This window comes from Convolutriloba macropyga, unplaced genomic scaffold, assembly GCF_964194025.1.
Source record: "Convolutriloba macropyga unplaced genomic scaffold, txConMacr16.3 SCAFFOLD_3244, whole genome shotgun sequence".
Lineage (NCBI taxonomy): Eukaryota > Metazoa > Xenacoelomorpha > Acoela > Convolutidae > Convolutriloba > Convolutriloba macropyga.
The window spans coordinates 1-25,067 of NW_027452133.1; the positions used below are offsets into that span (position 1 = coordinate 1).

The 25,067-nt window shown below is 35.6% G+C and overlaps 1 protein-coding gene across 1 annotated transcript; it reads right to left on the minus strand.

The window, feature by feature from the left end:
- Positions 1-8,851: 8,851 nt before the first annotated feature.
- Positions 8,852-24,790, minus strand: LOC142357232 (cilia- and flagella-associated protein 65-like). Its single transcript, XM_075408889.1, has 9 exons — positions 24,605-24,790; positions 21,203-21,366; positions 20,942-20,965; positions 20,407-20,484; positions 15,361-15,529; positions 14,341-14,588; positions 13,648-13,764; positions 12,613-12,891; positions 8,852-9,091 (listed from the first exon to the last, which is right to left on the minus strand). Exons 1-9 carry the CDS (start codon positions 24,705-24,707, stop codon positions 8,852-8,854), a joined length of 1,422 nt encoding a protein of 473 aa, XP_075265004.1. The 5' UTR covers positions 24,708-24,790.
- Positions 24,791-25,067: the final 277 nt, after the last annotated feature.

The window sequence follows — 25,067 nt, forward strand, 5'->3', positions numbered from 1 at the left end:
GAAAATATATTTTCTTGTATAAACTGGTTCTGTCCAGCGTAATAAACGTCTTTGGAAGTTCTTCATTATAGTAAAATATGGCAGGTTCTCGAAGCAGTCTGCTTTTGAAACTTCTCATCCAGTTATCTGAGATCGCTACCTGTCTAGTAAAAAGGCAAGCTTCCAAAATTATAGCCTCAGAGTTCAGCCCACCAGCATCGATCATATAGAACGCTGGAGATGATCGGATCAATTTCAGTCTGAGGTTGACATTTGGGAGAAGTAAAGTTTCACAAGCAATTAGTCCTATTGCCAACGGACCGTAAAAAGTAAATTCATCTTTATCTTTTTGAAAAACAATATCTGTAAATGCTCTTTTTGTAAAATCGTTCGGCTCAATCTCGTATCGATATCCTTGGCATTGGGATAAGCTCTCCTTGGTTCCTTTTGTTCCTGAAAATTCAGCAGAGACAAAAGCTTGGTGAGCATAAAGAGAATTGGCACTGTGAACTTGTTCATTGTTTAGATAGACTTCGCAATTAGAGAAAAGTGAATGAAGAGCATTGTTTACCAATAATGTTTCTTCGGCATTATCCAAACGTGTTCGATCGCCTTTAATAACCCTTCCTCTGATGAATAATCGAGTAGATCGCAAGTCAGTGAAAATATTACGATCAGTTTCCAATTGAAATTGGATTGTTGATTCGTTTAAGGAAATTGTTGGAAATATTTGTTGTTCATTGGACCAAAGAATTGGGTCTAAAATTGGAACTTTCCCAAAAAAGTCGAGCATAGAGTGAGACAAGGAATTCATTTTAGCCGACCGTTTTTTATAATAATAATTGAGGAAATGATCAAGTTTTTTTCTGGAATAATAAAGTAAATTGAACTTGACCAATAGGGAAGAAGGGAACAAGCTGTCCAGCAGCGTTTCTTAATTCTACATGGATACTGTGGAAGTTCGATTTGATTACTTTATGGAATCTCAAGTGCTCGAAACTGCGATAACTCAGAACCTGCGATCTCTTAAAAATCTCATCATTATGGAACTCTCGGTGTTTGAATGGAAAGGAGCGTAGAAGAGGACATTTCACATCACCGACTGAATTGGGTTCAACTATATCCAAGTAGAGTAAAACTGTATGTGTTCCAGTAATATCAAAAGGGAGATCTGCCGTTGCCCAGGACTTGGTGTTGTATGATCTTTTCGAATAAGGCATAACAGGTTTGTCAGCTTCAACGCCCAAGTTAGCAGCCAAACTTTTGCTGAATGATACATTTTGAGATTCTCTATTGCAAAAAGTTAGTCTTCGACTTTTTTTGTCGATGTTGATGGAAAATTGAGGATCTAAGTTTTTGGGATGTCGTGCTTTTTTGGGAATATCTGTAAGACTCTTTACAAATTCATCCATAGAGTTAAAAACTGCTGGTGGAATGGCAAAGACATGCTTAAATTTCTCATCATAGTGAAAGGTCATCAATCCTCCTTCAACGTTATAACATATACCGGGATATGATACTTCGACTAAAGCTACTTCCCAAGATCCATCCAGTTCAATTTTGTCGGGACGAAAATTAGTGAATGAAGCCATTGTATTTTGAGTATAAACTTGAGAGGAAGCGTTGGATACTAATTCAAGATAAAACGAATTCATGATGTTTGACTGTACTCTGTGACGTTTGTTTGGGAAAATGATTAGTCAAGGTTCTTCAGAAAGTCTTTCCGAATTTTTTGCCGAACGATACTTTGTCTCGTGTTTTTCCTCTTTTTCATACCACCACCAACTTGTTTTCGTATTGTTGATTTCGCAGTCTTCTTTACTGCTTTTTTAATTGAAGTCTGTCCTGATAAAACACCTCCAATTTCGGGAATGGCTGACTCGATTACATCTCGTCCAATTTTTTTTTTTGCTGCAGGTAAAACGTATTTCTTGAGAACTGGGAGAGTTGTTCTAGCGACTGTTCTAGCCAAGGCTCCAAAGCCACGCCCTCTCTGACGAGGAACTCCTTTAAAACAAGGCAGATTGTAACCGTCCATTTTCTAGCGCGACTAATTGAAAAATGATTATTTAACTTTTGACAATTCTTGCTCGTAAAAGATTCCATCAATGTTTTCTCCTTTCTGATCAACAACAAAGTAAGTCGGGAAAGGAGCCAAAGTGTTTATTTTTCGAATTAGGAAAATTTCATGTGTATAGTGAGGCATATATCCTTTTTGAAAATTGTGCCCTACTAATACCAACCGAACTTTATCACCTACTTTAAAATTAGGCTTCTTGTTTTTTCGTAGTTTCATCCGCTTGTACATGACAGTCAAAAAGTCAGCATTGACTACATTTTTGGGTGCCAAACCAATACTTCGATTTATTCTAGAGTTGATGATGTCAACAAACATTTGCAGGTCTTTGATGTAAGATAATGTGTCCTTTTCCTCCAGGTAGCGATAAATTAAGTTTTTCAGCGTTCGTATAGCTCTCTCGCCAAAAGCTACTTTTGTTTCACTATAAGTGTGATAATATTTGACTCCCACATCCTCGCAGAAATTGGCCATATCAACAAAAAACTCTTTTCCTTGATCTAGCCATAACTTTTTTGGGAAATTGAGTTCGTTCTTTTTCGAACACATTTTGATAAAAGCTGCTTTCAAACCCTCTGCTCCTTTGCTTCGTAATGCTTCTACTCGCAAGAATCGAGATAAAACATCGACAGTAACGAGTAAAAAGTTGATACCTCGGTTCCATTGTGATAGTCTATCCATTTGTGCAAGATCCAAGCACCAAATCTCATCAATATAGCGAGCATGCGCATTTAGCCGGGGAAATTTTCGTCTGACTACTTTGTACTTTGTATAAGAGTCGTTTGACTGTAAAAATTCGGTAACTCTCTCGCGACTGATTCCACTTGATTTTGTTAGGTTATTGATAGAACCGAAAGCTGTTGGTCCCTTCCCTTTATACAACTTCTGCAATTTGATTCTATCTGAAACTGTAATTGAACCAGTCTGCGCCATACTGTGTCCTCAAAATGATGTTTTTAACCAGATGTGGTCTCAGATTTAGAACTTTAAGAATAAGGAAATAGTTTGGATCAACTGGAGCGTTCTTCAATTTAATTGAATGAAGGAATGTTTTTATATCAACTCCTGTGTCAACGTTGTCAACAATAATTGTACTGGAAAGTGAAATTTTTAACCGTTTGTTTTCGTAAATCTCTTTCAAAGTTTTCAATGTCTCAGGATAGTTCTTATAGTGAAATTCCAGGTCTGTCTTAAGTTCTTTAGGTGGACGCTCGGTTTTTTCGGAACTAACTTCTTCTTTCGCTTTTTTGATAACTGGGAAAACTGTTTCTTCTCTTTTATAGATCTCGCTGTAGGGTTCCGGTAATTTCCTTTTTCTGGTCTCCCACAGTTCTTTTGGAACAAGAACAAACTTTTTGAGCTCACTCATTAAAGAAATTTGAAAATTTGTTCATACAAGGTTGATATATGTAATTTAATATTGTTATTCCAGCTTTCGAGCCCAATATAAGTCTTCTGGAATTGAGGGTTGTTGATTTTGAGGTGAGCTTTCTCAGTTGTTTTTGGAAGCGAACAACTGATTTTTTCTTACTCCTGTGAGGTTTCCTTCAATCAAGTTTACAATACACTCACAGAGAAATCTGATGAACTCTTTAGGACAATTTAGAAGGAAAGCTGGTTGAAATTTCTTGCTGAGATTGCGAAAGAGCTGCAGAGTATAATAGTTCTGTGCGTTTATCATTAATATCAGTAATACGAGCACGACTGTTCGGTACAAAGAATTCTGAGGGAAATGATGTTACATTTGAACAGTATCTCAACAAATCAGGTGTAGATGGTCTCAAATCAATCATAAGATGACCATATGGTTCTTCTGTTGCATTATCATACCACTGTTTTAGTTGTCTTCCGAGTCCTAGCTGTCTCCCCAAGATATCAATCTGCTGCACATCTCTCGGTGATTTGAACAAAACAATGTGAGTAGTCTGCAGCTCGGCATCACGTCCAGTTTTGTTTTTGTGGAAGAGATTATGCTTGATATATACACAATTTAGGTTTCGATGTCTACCGGCTGTCGCAATTCCGTTGAATTTTTCCGACTTGGAAAGAATGTCCAATGAATCATCGAATATAAGTAAATATTTAGTGCCGTCAGCGGGTAAGTTATCGATTAAATCAAAGTCAACTCCCTGAATGAATTCTATGTCTGCAATTGATTGCATCATTGTGCCGCAAATTGACTGAAAGTGCTTATAAAAGTATAAAATTCGATCAAATGATGGTTGAAAAGTTTTCATTCGTAGCATATCATTGATAAAAACAGTTTTTCCAGATCCGGAAGGACCAACAAGATACATCAAAATTCGTTCGTTTGTCGAAATGATTTTTTTCATTTTATGTTCTGGGATTAGGAAGTATATAACCAACGGCACTTGAAAGAATAGCAATCCAAACTGTTCGTTCGTCACAAGTTCTAGCAAAAATAAGATTAATAATTGAAAACAGAAGCAGTACTAATACAACTAAGCACTGAAATATTGACAAAAAAGCTGTTCGAGAGCAAGTGCGACCACAGATTTTCCAAGGAGGTCTTTCTTGATTGTTATTATCAAAAATAAAGTCAGATGCGTGATTGAGATGATCTGTCATTAGAGAGCAACTGATTTTTGTTCGTCTTTAGGAAATAATGATTCACACTTTGATAAATTGGAATCGTGGTGACATTTTCAAAAAACAACAATATGCAAGACCTGTTATATGTCCCAAGAAACAAAAATTCAATATAGAATTAAAAAATGGAACCATGTAACAATATCCAGGGCCGATATTTAGATTTGTTTTCAGGTATCCTGCGGCATCATGAAATGTAGCATGTAATCGAAAAATTTTTGACCAATTGAGAAGTTTTTCTAACTTTGAGTCACCAACTCCTATTAGTCCCCCAAACGGAGCTTCTCTGTTGATTTTATCCAGATCTACATTTTTGTTCAAGCTTCGACAGACAGCCAAAAAATAATTTTTGCGTTTTGTATTTCCAACAAAAAGTTTACTGATTTCTTTCTCTCACGCTACAATTTCCTCAATGTTCATATCAAGCAACTGTTCTGGAACATTAAATTTTAAAAAGTGATTAAATACAAACATCACAACATACAATATAAAAAATTTACAATTACTGTTATGCACTTTGCGATCTTTTTTGGTTTTTGACTTTGTTCAGCACTGAAATAATTTCATCACTCATTCTGTGTATTTTCTCCATCTCACCAGTTCTGACCGAAAGAAAGCATTTCCTTCTAAAACTGTCCTTTTCAGTCCCTCGTGTGAACAGCTTGATTGTGAAATAACATCGATTCGTGTCATCTTGGAAAAATATTCTAGTTACACACACCTTCCGTCGAGCAGTCTCACTCACCTCCCAGAACACATCAAATTTTGCTTTTTCCTCAACATCAGTTGGTTGGAACACAGTTTCGTCAATCACCAGCTTCGCAGTACCTACAGTAGGTTCGAACAGTAGTGCTTCTTTTATCATCTCAGGTATCTTTTCAATAACAAGCTTCAATTCTCTGGCCGATAGCATCAGAAATTGATGCAGAACATTCACTTTCCACATTTTCGCGAAATATTTCAAGTGAGTCCAGTTAGAGTTTGTGTGGATTGTTTCCTCTGGGATGCTGATTTGAAACTTCCGGTTACCGTATTCTTGAAAGGACCAACAGTTGTTTCTTCCATCGTGCTCCTCATTTGGTTTTGAGTCGGTGTTGTCTTTTTTATCGTTCATCTCTTTAAATAGAGAAAACATGCTCTCATTGTGGTAATCAAACTGTGGAGAGGGAACAACTGGTTTTCCCTTGTAATTTCGTTTTCGGATGGGAAAGGAGAATTGTTTTTTGGAGTTAGGTGAGACTGAGCTTTGATCCATCAGTAAGTAAAAATGAGTTTTTAAAGTAGAAAAGTTGAGAATACAAGGGTAACTGAATATTGAGAGTGGAAAGAAACAAATGAATGAATTGTCTTCAAGAAAGGGCTTGATATCTTGAACCAATGAAATTTAAGTAAGAACGAGAACAGTAGCGAAAAATAAACTTCGTATCCAATGAGATGTTATAAAATAATTCGTAACCAATGAAAATAGAGCGTGCATCATGACGTAATAGTTATGTCACTTCTATTTTTAGTAACATCACGTGATGCCAAAGTTGCTTTTTCTATATTTAGTCACGTGAGGGAAATTTTAGCATCGAACAAAAGCGAGTTATTTCTCTATTCTATTGGTGAACACCTATAGTTCGAGAAAGGAATATTTTGATGAGATGATTGAGTCTCTTCATTGTCAGTTTCCTGGATCGGAGGAAGAATAAGGTCTTTGAAATCGGGTAGATTGAAGGCTTCTGGTTTTTTAGAAAATGAGTCCGCATGCTTGGAGAACATGTCTTCTACCCACCAAACACCGTAGTGATTTATGTCACGAGAGTACGGGAACATAATACCTTTGCTGTCTTTCAAGGGGTGAAACCCTTGTTCTTTTCGAATTCTTTCAATAGCTTGAAAATAAGTTTGGAGAGAAAGCAATGAATTGTTGACTTTTTCTTCGGCTAGGTGGAGGTTATGATGTCTAGCTGCCTCTAAAGTTCTCCACAAATCCTTCGGAAGTGTCAAGCTAGTTGTCTGAGTTTTAATTGTTACTCTAGTGCAATCCACCTCAAAAGATAATTCCAAATTGTTATCGGTTACTACCGTTTTAAATATTGATGCTTCCGTGATAGGAGCGTAATCTAAATCTGAATGAAAAGTAGAAAGAAAAGATGTTGAAGGAAGTAAAGGAAGAATTGGAGTATTTTGCATTTTCTTTAGGCTACTTTGTTCAACCAAGACAAAAGACAAAATGAATCGTAAATGTTTTTCAGCATCAACATTCCAAAATCAGATCTGACAGATTATGTGATTGGTTAAAAAAAAAGAAATAGACATTTTCAAAACAATAATACAACTTTTTCTGAAATCGGAAAATTGGAACATCAGTTTAAAACGACACAGTGAAACACTATTTTAAATAAAAAATTGATTTAAAAAATTGTAAAAAATCTGTAAAAATCAAAAATAAAAAATTGTACTTTTTTACACCAAGTTGTTCACACAATGGGGGATTATCTAGGTAATGTTTTAATATTAAAATAGATAGGATGACTCATTTACACTTATGGTGGGAAAATGACCTTATTAGTTTGATGTTAAGACACTATCTTGCTAATCCCTTTAGTGTGAACAGCTTGGGTATTATACTGTGAGGTACATTTTTGAAAATCACGTAAGCTGTCATGCTGTGAGGTGCATTTTTGAAAAGTCGTACGTAACTGTAAATGAGTCATCCTAATTTATTATTAAAGGATTATCCTGCTAATCCCTTTCGTGTGAACAGCTTGGGTGTCATGCTGTGAGGTACATTTTTGAAAAGTCGTACGTAACTGTAAATGAGTCATCCTAAATTATTATTGAAGGATTATCTTGCTAATCCCCTTCGTGTGAACAGCTTGGGTGTCATGCTGTGAGGTACATTTTTGAAAAGTCGTACGTAACTGTAAATGAGTCATCCTAAATTATTATTGAAGGATTATCTTGCTAATCCCCTTCGTGTGAACAGCTTTGGTATCATGCTGTGAGGAGGTACATCTTTGGAAATTGGAGGGTAGGAGGCTATACCTAATGTTAATACATAGGTACTTCCTTTTACCCCCCCCCCCCCCCAGCTTTGCTCACGTTATACTACTTTTAAAGAACTAAACAGACATTCCATCGAAAAAAATCAATAATATATTGGAAAAAATGGCGACCAAGAAAGCTCACAAAGTCAAGCTAGAAGATCCCTAATACAAAACTTGTTCGAGTTACTGTAATCTAAGTTACAACACACTAAAAACTAAAATGGTAAGCTTCACACTACTTGAAACAGGGTACATTGGTAATTTTAAGAACATTTTCTAACTCAAATTAGCATTACAATATTATTAAACTCAACTAAAATACATTTTCCTTTAATTGTTTTCATATCAGCAACCCCAAAATGATCGATTGATTTTACAAACTATTTGATATTATAAACTGAGGTATGAGATCATATACTTACATCAGATTGTACCGACTCAGAAATCTGGCAACAGTCATTTGTCATATACAATGCGTAATGTGTGAACAAGGCGTTAAATTCCATCACAATTACATCCAAAATTAAATGGACAGTTGATAAGATACCAATCTTTGAATAGGCGCAGCAGACATCATCAGATATACAAAGGCGACGAATATAACTTTTTCCCGTTTTATGTTTCCCACTGTATTACGTTGTGAAATTTACAACTGACGTCAAGATTAGCATGGGTCAATTTAGTATAAAAGTAGCAATATTATCATTGCAGTGAATAGGTATCATGTTACCAACGATTTTGTACATATTTCAACGTTTTTATGTGGAATGAAGTTTTGATCAAAAGTTTTTGTCCCCTAACTGCATTTTAATCAAATTCGGCAATGAATTGTTCTCTGAAAGAACAGGAAACTTGGCGGTTAGCAGCGGTGTCAGGACAATTTACCCAAAACCATTTTACCCAACCTGCCATTTTACACAATTCCAAATTACCCTAAGTATCCAATAATTAGTATAATCTGAACAATTAGGTACAGGTCAAAAATTAGCACGGTATTAAGTAACCAACGGCACTTAATTTAAACAATCATGTTATCCTTTAGGTACCACTCAACAATTAACAAGATATAAGGTAATCGATTGTACTTAATTTAAACAGAACGCAAAACAGAACTAAGATAATTATAAAATATAAGATTTAACTCAGTGTGTTATAAGTGGGGAGAGTCAATATACCTGTCGACGAAGAAGGAAGAAACAGTTCCGAATGTCTCCTCAAACTCTTGTACATTGTGTGTTCTAGCAGTGACTCCCAAATGGAGCACGAAAGGTTTTGGGGCGATCGGTTTCATCCACAGCTCACAACCGTCTTCTGTCACTATCTCACGTGGTCTACGGTTTGACTTCCGGTGATCTTTGTCCCCTCTCGTCTTCTTAATGGGAGGCAGAGTCTGAAAATGATGTTTCTTTGGTTAATAGCTTTGAGACCAGTGAAAACTAAACCTGAATAGATAAACTCAAATATACATTACTCACAATTAATTCTTTATTGACTGCCATGGACAGAAAGCATAAGATTTACTGGTGAAAAAGATTTACAGAAAGCCATCTATCAAATCAACAGAAGCAAGGAACGTCTCTAGAGAATGATACATTTTAAATGATTACATAAAAACTCACCGACAGAAATTCCATTTATTTGGGACGAGCAATATATGCCGATGGATTCGGATGTTCGGCTTATTGTCAAATATGAAAATTGTTCTGCAACATTTAATTCTTACGCTTGTCGTGAAAACAAACGCTCGTCAGAAGACCAAACAAGAAAACAGCAGAACAAGTCCTGAAATAAAATTCAAAAAATTTTCATTGACTGAACAAAAAATTAGACCTGGAATGAACTGGGAAAAAATGGAAAAACCATTTAGGTCAATCCGGTAAAAAAAACTTGAAGAAGAACAGAAACGCAATCCAAATTGAGGCATGTAAACAAAAACCACTAGCGAAACGGAATTCTTGTTCATACATTTTTTTTCTCTCTCTACTGGGATATTGGCGTGAAAAATTTCACGCTCCTTAAAAACCACTCGCTTTTTCTTTTCGCTCCCCGGCCCGTTTCGGTGTGGCCAATATCATCACTTCAATTTGACTTCAAAAATTATGAAAATGAGGAAGCTCTTCATTTTGAGGCTCTTCTTTTAAAAAAATCATTTTGAGGCTCCTCAACATTAACATTTAATGACAAAAAGTCATCCCGAAAACGAATAGTACAATCGATTGGAAAACCATTAAGATCTTTAAAAAAGAGACATAGCCAGAACAATTCCAGAAACGAGTCGAAGGAAGCTGACCACACTCACAGTCATCCACTTAGATTTTGACGTCAGCATTCAGAATGAACTCTTCTCTAATCTCTTTGAAAGACGGAAAAATTGGTGGAAAACTCCAAAAAAACTATGTACTATACCGATTAAAATTAACTCAAAAATAAACGCTTGTCGCTGTTTATGAGAACAGCTATGGACACTACTATTAAAAGAAGCATTCCTTCATACCAGAACCAAACCGCCAAAAAGTTACACCCATACAAACAAAATTTCTTCCTTTAACAAAACGAATCCGACGGTAAATTCCGACTTGTAACTACGTTCTGGAGAATCGGAATCACATAGTTTATACAAAAAAAAACAGTTTCAAAACGTGGTTTCAATGGTTTTTAAATAAAAATGTTTTCCAACAAGATAAGAAAAAGATCAGTCGTATCTCAATGAAATTAACTTTGATCAATCAGCTAATTCTTCCTCAAGGTCCAAAAAGAGCAAAAACTGAAACTGAACAATTAAAAATTCATTTTAAAAAATGTTTCAAAACCTTGGTTGCATTTAAAATAGTTATATCAAAATAACCAACTAACGTCGGGTAAATCGCTCTCAGAAGACCAACGAGAGTTGGCTTTGGAAGTATCTATCTGGGGCTTAGGGATTCCAGCGTTGGGGCAGAGGAGTAGGGGCTGGTCGAGTGATGGGAGTAGGGTTGGAAGGGCCGGACGAGGGGGTCTAAATCGTTAGGTAGAGGAGGGTGGACTGAGTGAGTGTTGTGGTGGAGGGGAGAATGAGTGGGTTGACTAAAGGGGTCAAACTGTAAAGATACAGAACCGCACTTCACACCATGAGACTGTCTCCTCAAAGCACTTTTGGTGAATCGAATTCCTAGAGACTAATAAGGCGTGAGGCTCTAAGAGAACTCAGAGCCGTCCGGTCGTTACCTGTTATCCCATTTTACAGGAGGATAAGTAAAGCAGACAGACAAAAATTGGTCAAGCAGTAAACAGCATAAAAAGAGTACAGGACAAATATAATTGCTACAAATTTTGTTTGAGAGATTTTAACAAAAAAGTCCCAATCAGGTAACTAAAATTTACTTTATAATATATCAACGAAAAAGTATAAAACCCATATTTTTAAGAAACATTGCAAAGAACAACGTCTGCTACTCAACTCATTTCGACAGAGAAAAATGAAACTAATTGAGAACTCGATAAAAACGGATAGAAATCACTATAACAGTTACAAAAAAGATAGTCAATCACAAAATGCCTACCGAAAATAGACACAACGCCCAGACAACAACTTAAGAACTTCAAAAAGAGCTTAGTGGAAACACTTCAGGGCAAAAAACGAACATAAGCAAAAAAAACTGAAAACATACCGCACCTGAACAAAAAAATCTATCTCGTTAAGCGATATTTTTTCACACCTAGTTTTCTCGCTCTCTTTAAAAAACAACAAGAACAAAAACAAATTTTGTCCTCTTCTCGTTGAATTCTTTAATCAATTTGACAAAAAACACTTAGTTTTTACGTGCGGCATTCTGTTTTATATACTATTTTGAAAACACTCCAAAAAATTGTCGATCAGAAAAACATAGCCGGAAGAATCCCATGACGTAAATCACTGCGTAAAAGAATTTAAAATCCATTCCATTGAAACAGTGAGGTAAGTCAGAAGTCAAACGTGCACGTGACTTATGCAAAACGATAAACGTGATCAAAAGGTAAAGCGAATTAAAAAAGGGGAGCGCCAAAGTAATAGCCGTTGAGAGGCTGACGGCAGCTATCAATTAAAAACATTCATTCGTGAGCCTGTTATCATCCAATGATGAACACAATAATACGCAAGTGATAACAGGCTCAAACACTTGTATTCTGAAAAAAATGAGAAAAACTGCCAGAAATTGAAAAAAAATGTTCAAAATCTGTAGTGATTTTTTTCTCGAAAGTTTGCTTTATGACACCAAAACTGTAACAAACTGGTAATTGAAAATACTTTTAAGTATGGGCAGTATATTCAGTTCCAAATAGAGGGAAAAACGAAACATTAACACAAATACTGCTAAAATAGTCTAATAATTTGAAAAAGAGTTGAAAAACCTCCAAATTTGCCTAAAATCAATTATTTCCTTATAAACTTCAAAACGCAGTTAAAGAAACCTTAATATTATTATTATAGCGACATCAAACCCTTAAAGCAGAAAGCGACAATAAAAACAAAATACTGCACATGAACAGAAAAATTTGCTTGCTTAGAGAAAATTCACTCGTAAACTGGCGGTATCAACAAAAACTTTTCACTCCACTTTTCGTAATTGATCAGCAATAAAACGACGTTTCTCATGCGTTTCACTTTCTACACCAATTTCACTCGCAGAGAATTATCGATTAAAAAAAGACACTTCTCCGACACTCCTCTTCGAGTCCTAAAAAAACAGAAAGCAATAACGCCTATTCGAGTCGTAAAAAACAGCACCCCGATGCAATTCAAATTGTTTGAACTGTAAAAAAGTAAAGATAAACGCAATATGGCTACATACAGCCTTTAGTATTATCCGTGAACTTAGATAAATCGAAAGCTGTACGATAAAGTATGAAGACATCGATGAAAGATCTGCAATAAAAAGTTGAAAGACATCTTACCTCGTAGTGCTTGAAGTCGAGGTCAGACGGGGTTAAAGGAGGAGTCGCGTTCTTCAGTCTCACATGCCTCAATTGACCACTACCACCACCAGCCTCTCCCCCACTGCCACTCCCGTTACCTCCACAACTGTTACTTCTACCACCACTTCCCACTCCTATCCTCTTTATCTCACTCACATTCCTCTCTGTGATGGTGAACTCCTGCTCTTGCTGTGACTTGATCTGTTTCCAGTAATCAAGATCCCACTCGTAGCGGGCCATTTGAGAAGAATTCACTATCTAAACAGGCTATGTCGTGTCGTACTCCATAACAATAGCTTACTAACTCTGTTAATGGGAGGGGCCTTAATTTATTAATTGATTCTTCTCGGCTCACCCAATGAGAGGGGAGTTGAACAAATTGCCTGAGTAAACGAAAAAGACGGAAGCAATTGATGAAAAAACCATGAGTTAAACCATGTCAGCGATACTCTAAATAACTTACAGTTATTTCTAAAAACGCTGTTGTTGTAATTTTTTAATGACTGAGAGTTCATATGCAAAACCTTGTTGAAACCATCGAAGAGTCGTAGTCATTGCTATTTCGTGGCATGCATCAATATTGCAAGTTCAACTCAATTTTAGTTAAAGATGAACGCAAAGAAGGACTAGTTAAACCATGTTATTTCCTGAGAACAACCAATGATTATAACACACGTGAGCTTCCCCAAAACCGGCACCTATTAAAACATTGATCTATTTAGAAGAAACGGAAAATTTAGCATGCGCACGTATGCTCGAAAAAGATGACACATCGAAATCTACGGTAAGGGAAAAGCAAACTTAAAAAGAACCGCCGAGGGATATTAAAGTAAACCCGTATATTGATAAGGTATTGTAATAAGATCAAAGTTGAGATATTCAATTAGAAGTCAAAATGGAGTACATTTCACAGATTAAGTTTGTGACGGATACGTGCATACGTGCGAATAAATTGATTGAATTTATAATCGAGCGGGAAGAAGAACATTTTGATAGTTGATTCGGATTAGTGACCTGGCAAGTGAAGTCTAGGTTGTAGAATGAGGGGAATCCAGTTGAGGTGAAGGTCACTCTGAACATACAAGACTCCATTGGACCCAGACTCCCATTGAGAGGAGAGATACGTACACACTGAAATCATCCAATGTAATTACAAATACATACAAACTGATTGACTTTTCGATTTTAAAAAAGTATGACATTCACATTGCTTTCATCGTTACATTAACATGAAAAGCTCATATTTTGTCCATTACAATATACGATAATTAATAATTAATTACTCTACATTTTCCATGTCGCTTATTTCAGAGGCGGGTGAAATTTGATTGCCCAGAACAGGAAGTTTTACCTCAAACAATTTTTCCGAAAAGGAAACGAGTGTGATTGCATGGGTGATTGCATGGGTTGAACTGATAGCAATGATCGTTTATGAACCAAGATTTTCTAATTAGATTGTAATCATCTAGAAATAAATTCCTCGGGCGATTGATTTTGTAAATTCAGTGATTCTTTTTTTACATAAATTAAGCCCACTAACATCGAAATGTGCAAACTTGCAAATATCAGGTTTGGATGATTGAATACATTGAATACTTTGATGAATTTAATGCAGTCATAGACTTTCACATGAGATGAAATAATCAGTTATAAAATAATTTTGTGTAAAAATTCCGAGCTCTTCGTATTGTGCAAATTTGAAAAGACCTTGCTGTGTGGATCATTATTTGGCTGCCATTCGAACTTGATTGTATCAGTGTAGGAAGTATTAGAAAGACAAACAATCCTGCGTCCCCGCGTGAACAAAGGCAAGTCCCCGAATTTGACTCTTTCCTCGGAAAGAAAGACTTCCTGTCTTGGCTTGGACACAATCTGCCTTGTTGGGATGGAATCAAGGGTGTCCTCTTGGTTCTCCACCCCTCTCTCGCCTATCTCCCGCTTGTCGTAACCCATGCCTGAACACATTTCTCAAGAAAAGATTTCAGATTACAAGAATTTCAGATAGAAACGATTTCAAGACAGAGATGTCACATCGAAAACTACGGTAAGGGAAAAAAGTTAAAAAGAATCGCTGAGGGATATTAAAGTAAACCCGTTTATTGATGAGGTATTGTAATCAGGTAGTCATCAAAGGTGAGATACTGAATTGGAAGTCAAAATAAAGTACATTACACAGGCTAAGTTTGTGACGGAAACTTGACGCTCCATTTGCTTATTCCCGCTATTTATTATTTATTAAGAAGCAAAATAAATGCTTACTTTCTTCCTTTCTGTGTTTCATTTTAATGGCAGATAATTTCAACAATTTTGGTCAATTACAATATAATAGCCCTAATGGTAGCTACCGAATGAAGAGAAAACTCTGCACATTGTTTTGACATTGCAGAACAATGTCAAAACAATGTGCAGTTTTCTCTTCAAATGCATCCTTCTCACCCAACTGGAGGGAGTAAGGGTTTCTTTTGTCACTAAATGAGACGTGACTATAACCGATTGTGTGGTTATGTGAGCGGAAAGACTTGTATAAGCCAATTAGGTTTATGTTACAAAACTCTGCAAAATACGATAGATACCAATTGATGAAGAACGGGAATTGTCCAAAGGAGTGTTATTCTGCCCAATGACTTTGACTGATTATTTGCTTGATTACCCAAGATTCAATTGTCCAACTAAGATATGTCAAAACTATAGAAGCAACCCATAACTGAGTTTTTGGGTAAAAATTACCCTCAAAGTAGATGAGAGCTGTCTCTCCGTCCTCAATTATAACAGGCACTTCCACAGAGTATAGTTTGGCCTCAACTGGTCTGAAAATCCATCTGAGAGCACAACTTCTCCCTGGCTCAATGTAGAGCTCCTTGTCCAGACATTCGAAGATACTGCAGTTGAAGTTCTCCTGACACAGAGAAGGTAAATTAAATGAACAGCTTCGAAATGCAAAACTACGGTAAGGTAAAAAGTTAAAAAGAATCGCTGAGGGATATTAAAGTAAACCCGTACTTAGCTTTAATTTTTCCCTTACCGTAGTTTTGTATTTCGAATTATACGCGAAGCTGAATACTTTTAAAGCTAAGTTCAAGAAAGTACAAGTTTGTTCGGCAATGTTTCAGGAGTTTGGGCTTCAGGAATTGGAAGATCTATATAAGCCGAATAAATTGAGTGATAATCTCGCAGAATGATTGCTTCAATTTTGAACCTGAACTATTATGCCACCCAATGAGAGGAGACTTTATATATTAATTGATTCTTCTCGACTCACATTGAGAGGGGAGTCGAACAATTTGCCTGAGTTGACGAAAAAAGAAGAAAGAAATTGACGATATTAAAGAACAGGAAGGGGACGGTAAACTCAATAAGTGGACTGTTGATTTAAATTAGAACCATGTCAGCAATGAATTAAGTAAAATATTTTATAATAATATATTTAAAAAATTAGGCCTCAACTACTGCTTTTCTTACCAATTAGGCAAGGCATTTTCCAAATTTTCTTAAATGATACCAACTTTTAACTGTGAATGGTGCATGTTTTTCAGCCTAACAACTTCTCTAGAGAACGAGAAAAAATTCAAAAAAATTTATAAATACTTTTCTTCTGGTCTCTTGCTTCTTGAGCAAGCTGTTTTATGTGCTAAATAGGTCCTTTAAATCAACGACTATTTGAATTAAATGAAAAAGTACAGGAACGTTATTATCAAGTTTTGAATTAGGAAAGATATCAGAAGTTCTTGGAAAATAACTGAGAAAATTGCAAAATGAGAATTCACGCTAATTATATAACCTAATTATAGAACCGCTGTTCATTTTTTGATTTACATAATAAGAGTTGGCCAAATATGTGATACTTGAGAAAAGAAAAACAGAAAACAAAGTCTCAAAGAAAAAACTAAAATGATGATTTTTTTCACTTCCCCATTCTGTTATTTGTCCCTGATAATTCAGGTAAATTTCTATTTTAAGCTTTCTTTTGACCTCTGTTGACTAGCATTTCAATTAACAATAAATATAAAGAAATTATCATCATGTTTTAGCTCTGAACAAAAATTAAACAAAAAACATAGCCAGAAGATTGTCGGAAAATAGCCGCGATAGACCCTTGTGGCCTTCCAAGGAATTGAAACAACTAAAACAATAGGATAGACAGATTAACACCAGTCCTTTAATAGACCACTAGACTTTTTGGATTAGATTGGGACTGTCATTTTTATGAGCCACATACGCTCTATTAGGAAAAAACCCTAATAAGAGCTTTTTCAAAAGTAAAATTCGAAATCAAAACTCAAGAATCTAATACTCGAGAATTAGGGTATATGCGTTTGGCACTACTTATATGCACACTATTGATCTTTAGCTAGTAAATATTCATAAAATTGAAAATCATTAGGTGGGTTCAGAAGTCAAACTTTTGAGTAACGTAAGTCACGCAAGCGACCTAAAAGCAGAACAAATGACGTCACGCACAAATTTTAATTGCAAAGCAGTAGAAGTCACTTAAATTGAAAAAGTCAATGATCGCGAAAATCATCGATGAAGACGACGCATTACAAAACATAGCAGGACAAGTCCTGACGTAAAATTCAAAGAATTTTCATTGACTAAACAAAAACTAGACACTGAGTGAATTGGGAAAAACATTTCCAAAAAAATCAGATCAAAAAAATTTAAAAAACTGAAAATCAACGTCAAAATGCCGCATGTGAAAAAAAGCAATTAGCGAGAAAGAGAAAATTGATTAAAAAACCAGGCCTTCTATGAAATATGAATGGATTAGGAATACCATTTAGAGAAAAATCCTATCCAAAAGATCGAAAAAATAGTAAAAATCAAAGTGAAATTGCCGCATATGAACAAAAACCACTATCGAGAAAGCGAATGTTTGTTCAGCACCGTTTTCTCAATCTACTTTAAAATCAGAGTGAAAAAATTTCATTTCCTGTTTCGGTGTGACCAAATTCACTACTCCAATTTGACTTCAAAAATCATGAAAATGTGTGAACAGATCTATAAAAAAGACAGCGCCCCAATACAATTCAAATTATTTGAACTGTAAAAAATCACGATGTCTCCAATAATAGCCACTATCGCTTCGCGGCTATTAATCAGAAATAATTTTTGGAAAGAGTAGAAAATCATTTTTTTCTTGTACAGATTCCAGCAAAAATACGCTGTACAAAACACTAACTCTGACTTTTTGTTTCCAGGAAGATTTTGCCAGCATAATAACGGGCTTGGTCTCATGTTGATTAGCAGTAGGACATAACGTCTTTTATAGATTTCCACTTCAATTAGTCGAAACCGCTACATTGAGCGTCAAGAAAGTAGAAAAAATTTAGTCTCTAAATCATTAGCCAAAGCCATGTCATCCAAATAGGTAAGGGTTGCGTTTGAATATAATTTTAGCTGGATTGATCGGATATGTGATGTTTGTAGTCAGGGAGAGAAAAAATTAACAATTGAGGAAAAAACGAAAGAAATCTTTTTCAACACTGCACCGTTCTTCGCAACTGATGTTTGGTTGAATTTAGAACATAGTTTCTCCAAGTGATCCATATCTGAACGAATCATCAAGTTCACAGAATCTACCATCATGAAAAAATTGATTGATAAAAACGTCAGTGTTTTAATTATAAAAAAGCTAAAAACACTATTTTCATACCAATTCTGCGACTAGTCAAAACACTGAAAAAAGAAATTTCTTCATCTGGCTTGATTTAAATTGTTCAGAAATTGAAATTGTCCAACATTAGGGCACATGAAAAAAACACTTGAACTGAACGTCTTTCCAAACAAAACTTGACAGAATCTTCAACTCTAACTTTTGATGTCTGCTTATTATTCAGTAACATTTTTTCGAAAAAAAAGTTCAACTGGATCTTGTCTCAAACTGATTTGTAATGATCAGTCTTGAATATTTTGAATTGGAGAAAAAGAAACCTGAAAATCTATTCATAAATGCGTTCATCATTTCAAGATTTCAGTTTCTCTTTATAAGTTCTTAAGATAATCATAAACATGATATCCGCTCATTTATTTGTTTTCTATTTCTAGCCTGTAAATTTCTCGCTCTCTCAAAAACAGCGGAAAGAACAAAAACCACTCTCTTTTCGCTCCGCTCTTCACTTTTGTTCAGCACCAAAATCACTCCAAATTTTTTCACGCGTTTCATTTCCCGCTTCAAAAATCACTCCAATAAAATTGATTAAAAAAAAACATAGCCGGAAGAATTCCGGAAACGACTCGAAGTAGAAATCTGACTATTCTCACTAATCAGATGCATCACCAGCATATTACTAGTCGACAGACATTGTAACCAATTCACAAAGAAAAGACTGGAGAAGTGGAAACTTGACAAAGAACAAAAGCAAAAAATAATATTCTCTAAAAATCCAAACAAAACTCTCTACAAAAAGATAACATGCAGCTTCCCATCCATAACTCATAGGAATCAATTAGTTATATATTTGGCTAGATCAATCGCCCACCTAGTACTTGCAGAGAAACGTTAAACAACAAACTAAAAAAAGATTAAGAAAAACTCTTTAACGAATCAGAGTTTTGTATAATTTGTTTAAATGAAAACTGCCCTGCTAAGCCTTCAAGTGCAAATTCATAGAATCAACACCAACGAAAATGCTCCTTATTGAGAAAAAGTTACCAACAAAAAAAACATTAAATTGGAAGAAATATGCAAAAAACTTAGAAAAAAGACAAAAAGTGGCCAAAATTTGCTCTGATTTACTCGATTTTCTTTAACAAAAACAACTCAAAACTAATATCAATCAAAATGAGAGACATCCAAAAGAGCTACAACAACTGAATTCCACTAGAAAACTCCCCAAATGCTATCAAAGGTTGAGGAAGAATAGAAACGACATTTAAAACGAAATTGAACAAAACGAGAAAACTTAAGGTGTTTTTTTAAATTTTACAAGAAAAAATAAAACCAAATAAAGTTACTTTGAGCAAATAGAGCAATGAAATGCTCGCGAAATAATGGACAAGTCATAACTAGCTAAAAAAATTGTCTACGATGGAAAATAACCAAAAAAAAACAAAAAATTAAAAAAGTGGTTACAAAATTCTCTATTTTTCTGTCATTTTTCTTCAGAAAAAAATGTTTTATACCAACAAAATTGTAATCAATTTATATCCCTGATATTCTTTGAGATACGAGCTTCTATGCAAATTGCACTTAAAGCAGTAAAACAAAACAAAAGGCCAAAATATATTAAATTTCGTCGAAAAATCATCAAAACTGATCAAAAACCTCCAAATTTGCATAAAACTCAAATTAACTACTTGAAACCTTCAATTCCTATCAGAACGAGCTCAAATCCAATACAATATCATAATCAGACCTCATAAACAAGAAAAATTGCAAAAAAAAACTGCTTTTAAAAGCCGCACGTGAACAAAAAAATTTCGCTCGCTCAGAGAAAATTTTTTCACACATCAATTTCTCGCTCTCTCAAAAACAGCGGTATGAACAAAAAACCACTCTCTTTTCGCTCCGCTCTTCACTTTTGTTCAGCAACCAAATCACTCCAAATTTTTTCACGCGTTTCATTTCCCGCTTAAAAATTCACTCCAATAAAATTGATTAAAAAAAAGGACTTCTCCAATACTCCTCTTCGAGTCCTAAAAAGGACTTCTCCAATACTCCTCTTCGAGTCGTAAAAACAGCGCACCAATACAATTCAAATTCTTTGAATTGTAAAAAAACCACGATGTCCCCAATAATAGCCGCTATCGCTTCGCGGCTATTAATAAGAATACCGATTTGCAGCTATCCAAGGCAGTGAGATCTAAGGAGCACTTGAGAGGAACAGATCCACCATTGTAGAATTCGTACAGCTAAAACACATGAATCCTTCAGTCTATTGAGAGCAATGGTGTCTAACTGAGTATTGATTTCAAAGAGAGCAATATAAAGATACCAGTTTTGAAGAAAGCATACCGATTACTATAAAAAATATAACATGCTATTATAATCTGAAGCTTTCCAAAATATCAGCAATTAAATTGTCACATCTTAGGCGGACATCTTAAGATTTTCACATTTCAATATTTAAGTGTACTATCATTTAATACTATATAGTATTTGTTAACTGGTGCTGTACTAGACCATGTACAATTTCGTGTGACTTTAGTATGGGTTGCGGTCGACAATAAGTGGATGTTTGATTCTGATACTGATTTGATGTGTATACAAGCTAACTAGCTATTCTAATAATTAGCCGTCAGGTTTACAGCACATCTAAAATATTGACAGCAGAAAAGACAGAACAGCCAGTTTGAGGGTTGTACTTACTTCCAAATTTGGCAAATCAGAAAACTAAAATGGAGGCTCGAATTAACCAAAGAAACAAAATGACTCATTCCACCAAAATATACTGACCCCCCCCCCAAATAACAATAATCATGCAATAATTTGGAAGGCTTCGGGGAGTTTCTAAAATGGGAAAACTTCAAAAGGCAATACAGCTAGACAACAGAAAAAGGCCTCGATTTCCATTGTTTAAAAGTAACACTTAAGGAACTGAGCAAATCAAATTGAGACATAATCTCTGACCTGTTGAGGTGGCTCAGTGCCAGCAATGGGCACAGGTCTGAACTGATGGACAGGAGATGCGAAGTGCAGGTACCTCCTCTGGGGCTCAACTGTCACACCCACAAAGTTCAACACTATCTCTCGACCTCTGTTCAACTTCAACAACACAGGGATACGGTTCGTACCTAGAGTTGGAAAAAAACAGGAGCATTATTCTAGAACCGTTCGCAAAAGGAAATGTTTTAAATCCAAGTCAGCAAAAAATCAACGTGTACTCGATTCTGAAGCCTGTGGCGTGGATATCACAGACCGATACAAAATTGAAAAAACCTTTGAAGCATGTTTCATCTTTAGTAGTGGTCTGAAGAAAATTGCGTTTATCTGCATAGAATTATGGAAATCGACCGATTTAGATCACATAACAAACAAGAACTCAAATGTGACAAACTAACTCTAAAAAGTATATCGTCAAGCAAAATTTTTGCATTAAAAAGGACACAAACGACTACAATAATTAAGGGAAACTTAGTCGTCTTATGAAATTCGACAAGGCTGCACAGAGAGGGGACTCTGCCGCCCAGAAGATCAATCAAACAAATTAAACCAAAAGTTATTTAATTGGTGAAGCCAGCGTTACTTTGTAACTCTGCTAGTTCCCCTCACCCATTCTTGTAATGTGTTATATAACAAATCTAGTCAAATGGATAACATAGGTATGAAATTAATTGTACTATATTGGAAAGAACAATTTCACAACAATTTGCAATAGTAATTCAGATAATAATAACAAAAAATCATTGGTTCAATTCTCAGAAGCAACTCAAATCAAATGCTCACAATATTCCAAATGGTTTTGCATTTAAAGAGTTCTTCAGCAGTTTAGTCTCACTAAACTAAATGTTTTGAAAGAATATCACCAAATCTTTAGCCCCGTTAAACGGCTAAGTTCAATTTCTATCGCTCAGTTTATCAACTTCTAAATTTCTCTCTCTTTTGTTGGGCCCTTGGTCCCTCCGTTCCCTCCTGAGTGTGTCGCTTCAATTTATACTCAACCAACACGCTCTTGTCTTATGCGAAAAAAACTTACTCTCTTAATTAAACATTGCGTTTTGCATTTGAGATGTCATATTTTGTAGCAGGCCTCTGTTTACTGTCCAAAACGAGTCAACCACAATTTACGCTCTGTCATTCAAATTCCGTCAACAATTGTAAAAATCCAGTAGTACGTAATCGACCTTTAAACTTCTTTGTTAAAAAACCCAATTCGTTTTATGATATCATACGCTTTACATATCAAACACTGTTTGCTCAATAAACAATAAAGAACTACTTGAACTTAGTAAACAATAAATCGCTACTTTAAACGTTCTTATCGCTCCATTAGTCATTAGGGCTATCAAAACCAAATAGTGGTAATCAACCCCAGTCGAAAACCCCGGGTTTTAGTTTGCTAATTAAACTTAATATTTAAAAAAGGCGAAATTGTTAGTCCCCTTTAAAACCATTTCATTCAATGCCCTGCAGTTAAAAAGGCCGATCAACTAATTTTCCCGAAATAACTGAATTCAGACTCAAGGGGTTCTTCAGGGGTAAGACGTACAAGGGCAGAGCTCATGAATACAGAACAATTTGCGTCGCCAAAATTCAATCCCTAGACGCACAAACTAACAAAATCTCATGATCTAGCTCACAAAAATACACGAGAAACGATTGCACACACACACACACATACACGCACACACTTGCAAACATCCCGAAGATGCGGGAAACTCAAAATGTCATTCTCCTGATGTAGGGTGGGAGCGAGTTGCCAGCAAAAATTAGACTTCTAACACTTTTCGTTAAGAGTCTTTTGCATTCGAGTCGCAAGCGCCACATACCGGAGAATCCCAGTTTGTCAAAATTGACTATTGTGGATTTTTTGTCACTATCCTTCTCAAGTTGTCACATAAGTACCATTTCGAAATTATTCGGCCGCTTAATGCAGCTTCTGGTTTTCGGAATTCGCTTGTCCCAAAGCACCAACTTCCGGTGGCGCCCGGAAGCTTTAGAAGCACCCATCAAAAAGCCTTAAAAAGTTGCATCAACCGTCCAAAAAATAATAAAGCTGCTACAAATAGTCCACGACTAATTCAAATTTTGCCTCCCGCAGCACCGACCAGCGGTATTCCCCTGAAGGTCGGCCGGGGATCAAATCGACTTCAAATTTGGATTCCTTGCATCAAAATTAGTCTACCGTTGAAAATGTTTCAATTAATCAAACATAAACAGACAGACATCGGATGGGTTGCTCGCGAACAACAGTCGAGGTGCAATTTGATTTAGAGTTATAGCTTGGACATTATTTAACGGCTGCAAAAACTCAGACCTCACAGCGGTTCGAAACTGAGACCTCCAGAATAGCAGTCAGACATCTTAACCACTAAGCTACAACGGGTTTAATATTCAAACGCTAACAATCAATTTTATATTAGCAACAAACTTCATTTCAAAATGAAAGCAATTGAAATCACACAAAATGAAGAAGTGAAGCGTAAAAAAAATACTTGAAAAGTCACAGAATGTTCTAGAATATAAGCGCAAAAACGGTCAAGCAAAAAATTTGCATAAAAAGACCAAAACGTACAATAATTGCTTCAAACTTTGTTCGACAGCGATTAAATTTTTTTAAAAAATAACACTAAAAAAATAACTTCAACAAAAATCAAATACTATCGAAAATCGTTGAAATCACATTTCCTGACACTTGGTACAAATTAAATTTTAAATCGTGATCAAATGGTCGAAAGAAAATTACGGAGACGGCGAGTTAAAAATAAGACAAGTCACGAATTACAATACTACAAAAATGCTTTATTAAAAACCAAACACTAGAACCAAAACTACATCATAGCAGTAATTGCCTTACAGCTGTAAAGTACACAATAAAATAACCGAAAAATATAATTTGAAATGAATAGAAGCTAAATTTCAGTATCTCAGCAAAAATTTTTTGGGAACGAAAAAACTGTTCAATCAGTATTCTCGCTGTGTATTAGAAGTTGCTTGCAAAATTTTCGGTTTCAGACCCCCCTTTTTGGTTGACTTCAAAACGAGCGAGCAGATCTTCGAGAAACAGCACCCCCAATAAATTCAGAATTTTTGAACTTTTCTCAGTCCTTTGTATTAGATTTTGGGATCTGAACTCGAAAAGTGGCTTTTCGGATACCAGTTGATGTTTGGACAAAACAGCAGAAAAATCCTTGTAAAGGAGAGAAACCAAATTACGATCACAAAGATCCGGAGACTTAACTGTCAAAAATGTTCAGGAAAATAACCTGTGATGAAAAATGATCAAATTGATCTCATTATCTGTCGATAGTGCATAGTTATGAACTTTCTCATTATTCAGCGTCGGTGAACACCACAGCACAATTTCCTTACCAGGAAACAGATGTTGGTAAGTGAAGGTGATGCCGACAGATTGTCCTGGCTGTAGGGTGCCACTCTGTGGGTGGACCTTGTACAGTTTGTTCTCTGCCACCATCAGCTGGTGCAGCTCCTCATTCGTGAACTCACCCGACTGAGCCCAGTACTCCAGCTCAAGTTTCAAATCATTCGGAAAGTAGAAGTTCCTACAACACACAGGAAAAGTTATCACTCGAAAGGCATGAGAAGCATTTGCTTCTTCTCATTAGAAATTTTTGCTTCAATTTTAAATTCACAAGGCAATGTGTTTCGCTAATAAAAAATAAAAATCAGACGGAGACTTTATAAGAGCAAGAACACATATATTACCAATATATGTTCAAATAGCAGCTTTTCAGTTTGTCCTCATCTAATAAAACGCTTTCTAAGACAAAAAACTTGATTTTAATCTTTTTTTCTTGATGTGAGGTATCCATTG

Coding starts and splice junctions, on each gene's coding strand:
- LOC142357232 (XM_075408889.1), bottom strand. CDS start 24,707: ATGGTGGCAGAGAACAAACTGTACAAGGTCCACCCACAGAGTGGCACC. Junction 12,892..13,647: donor ACCTAGACTTCACTTGCCAG/GTCACTAATCCG, acceptor TAGCCTGTTTAG/ATAGTGAATTCTTCTCAAAT. Junction 9,092..12,612: donor TCGACTTCAAGCACTACGAG/GTAAGATGTCTT, acceptor CATCATTTTCAG/ACTCTGCCTCCCATTAAGAA.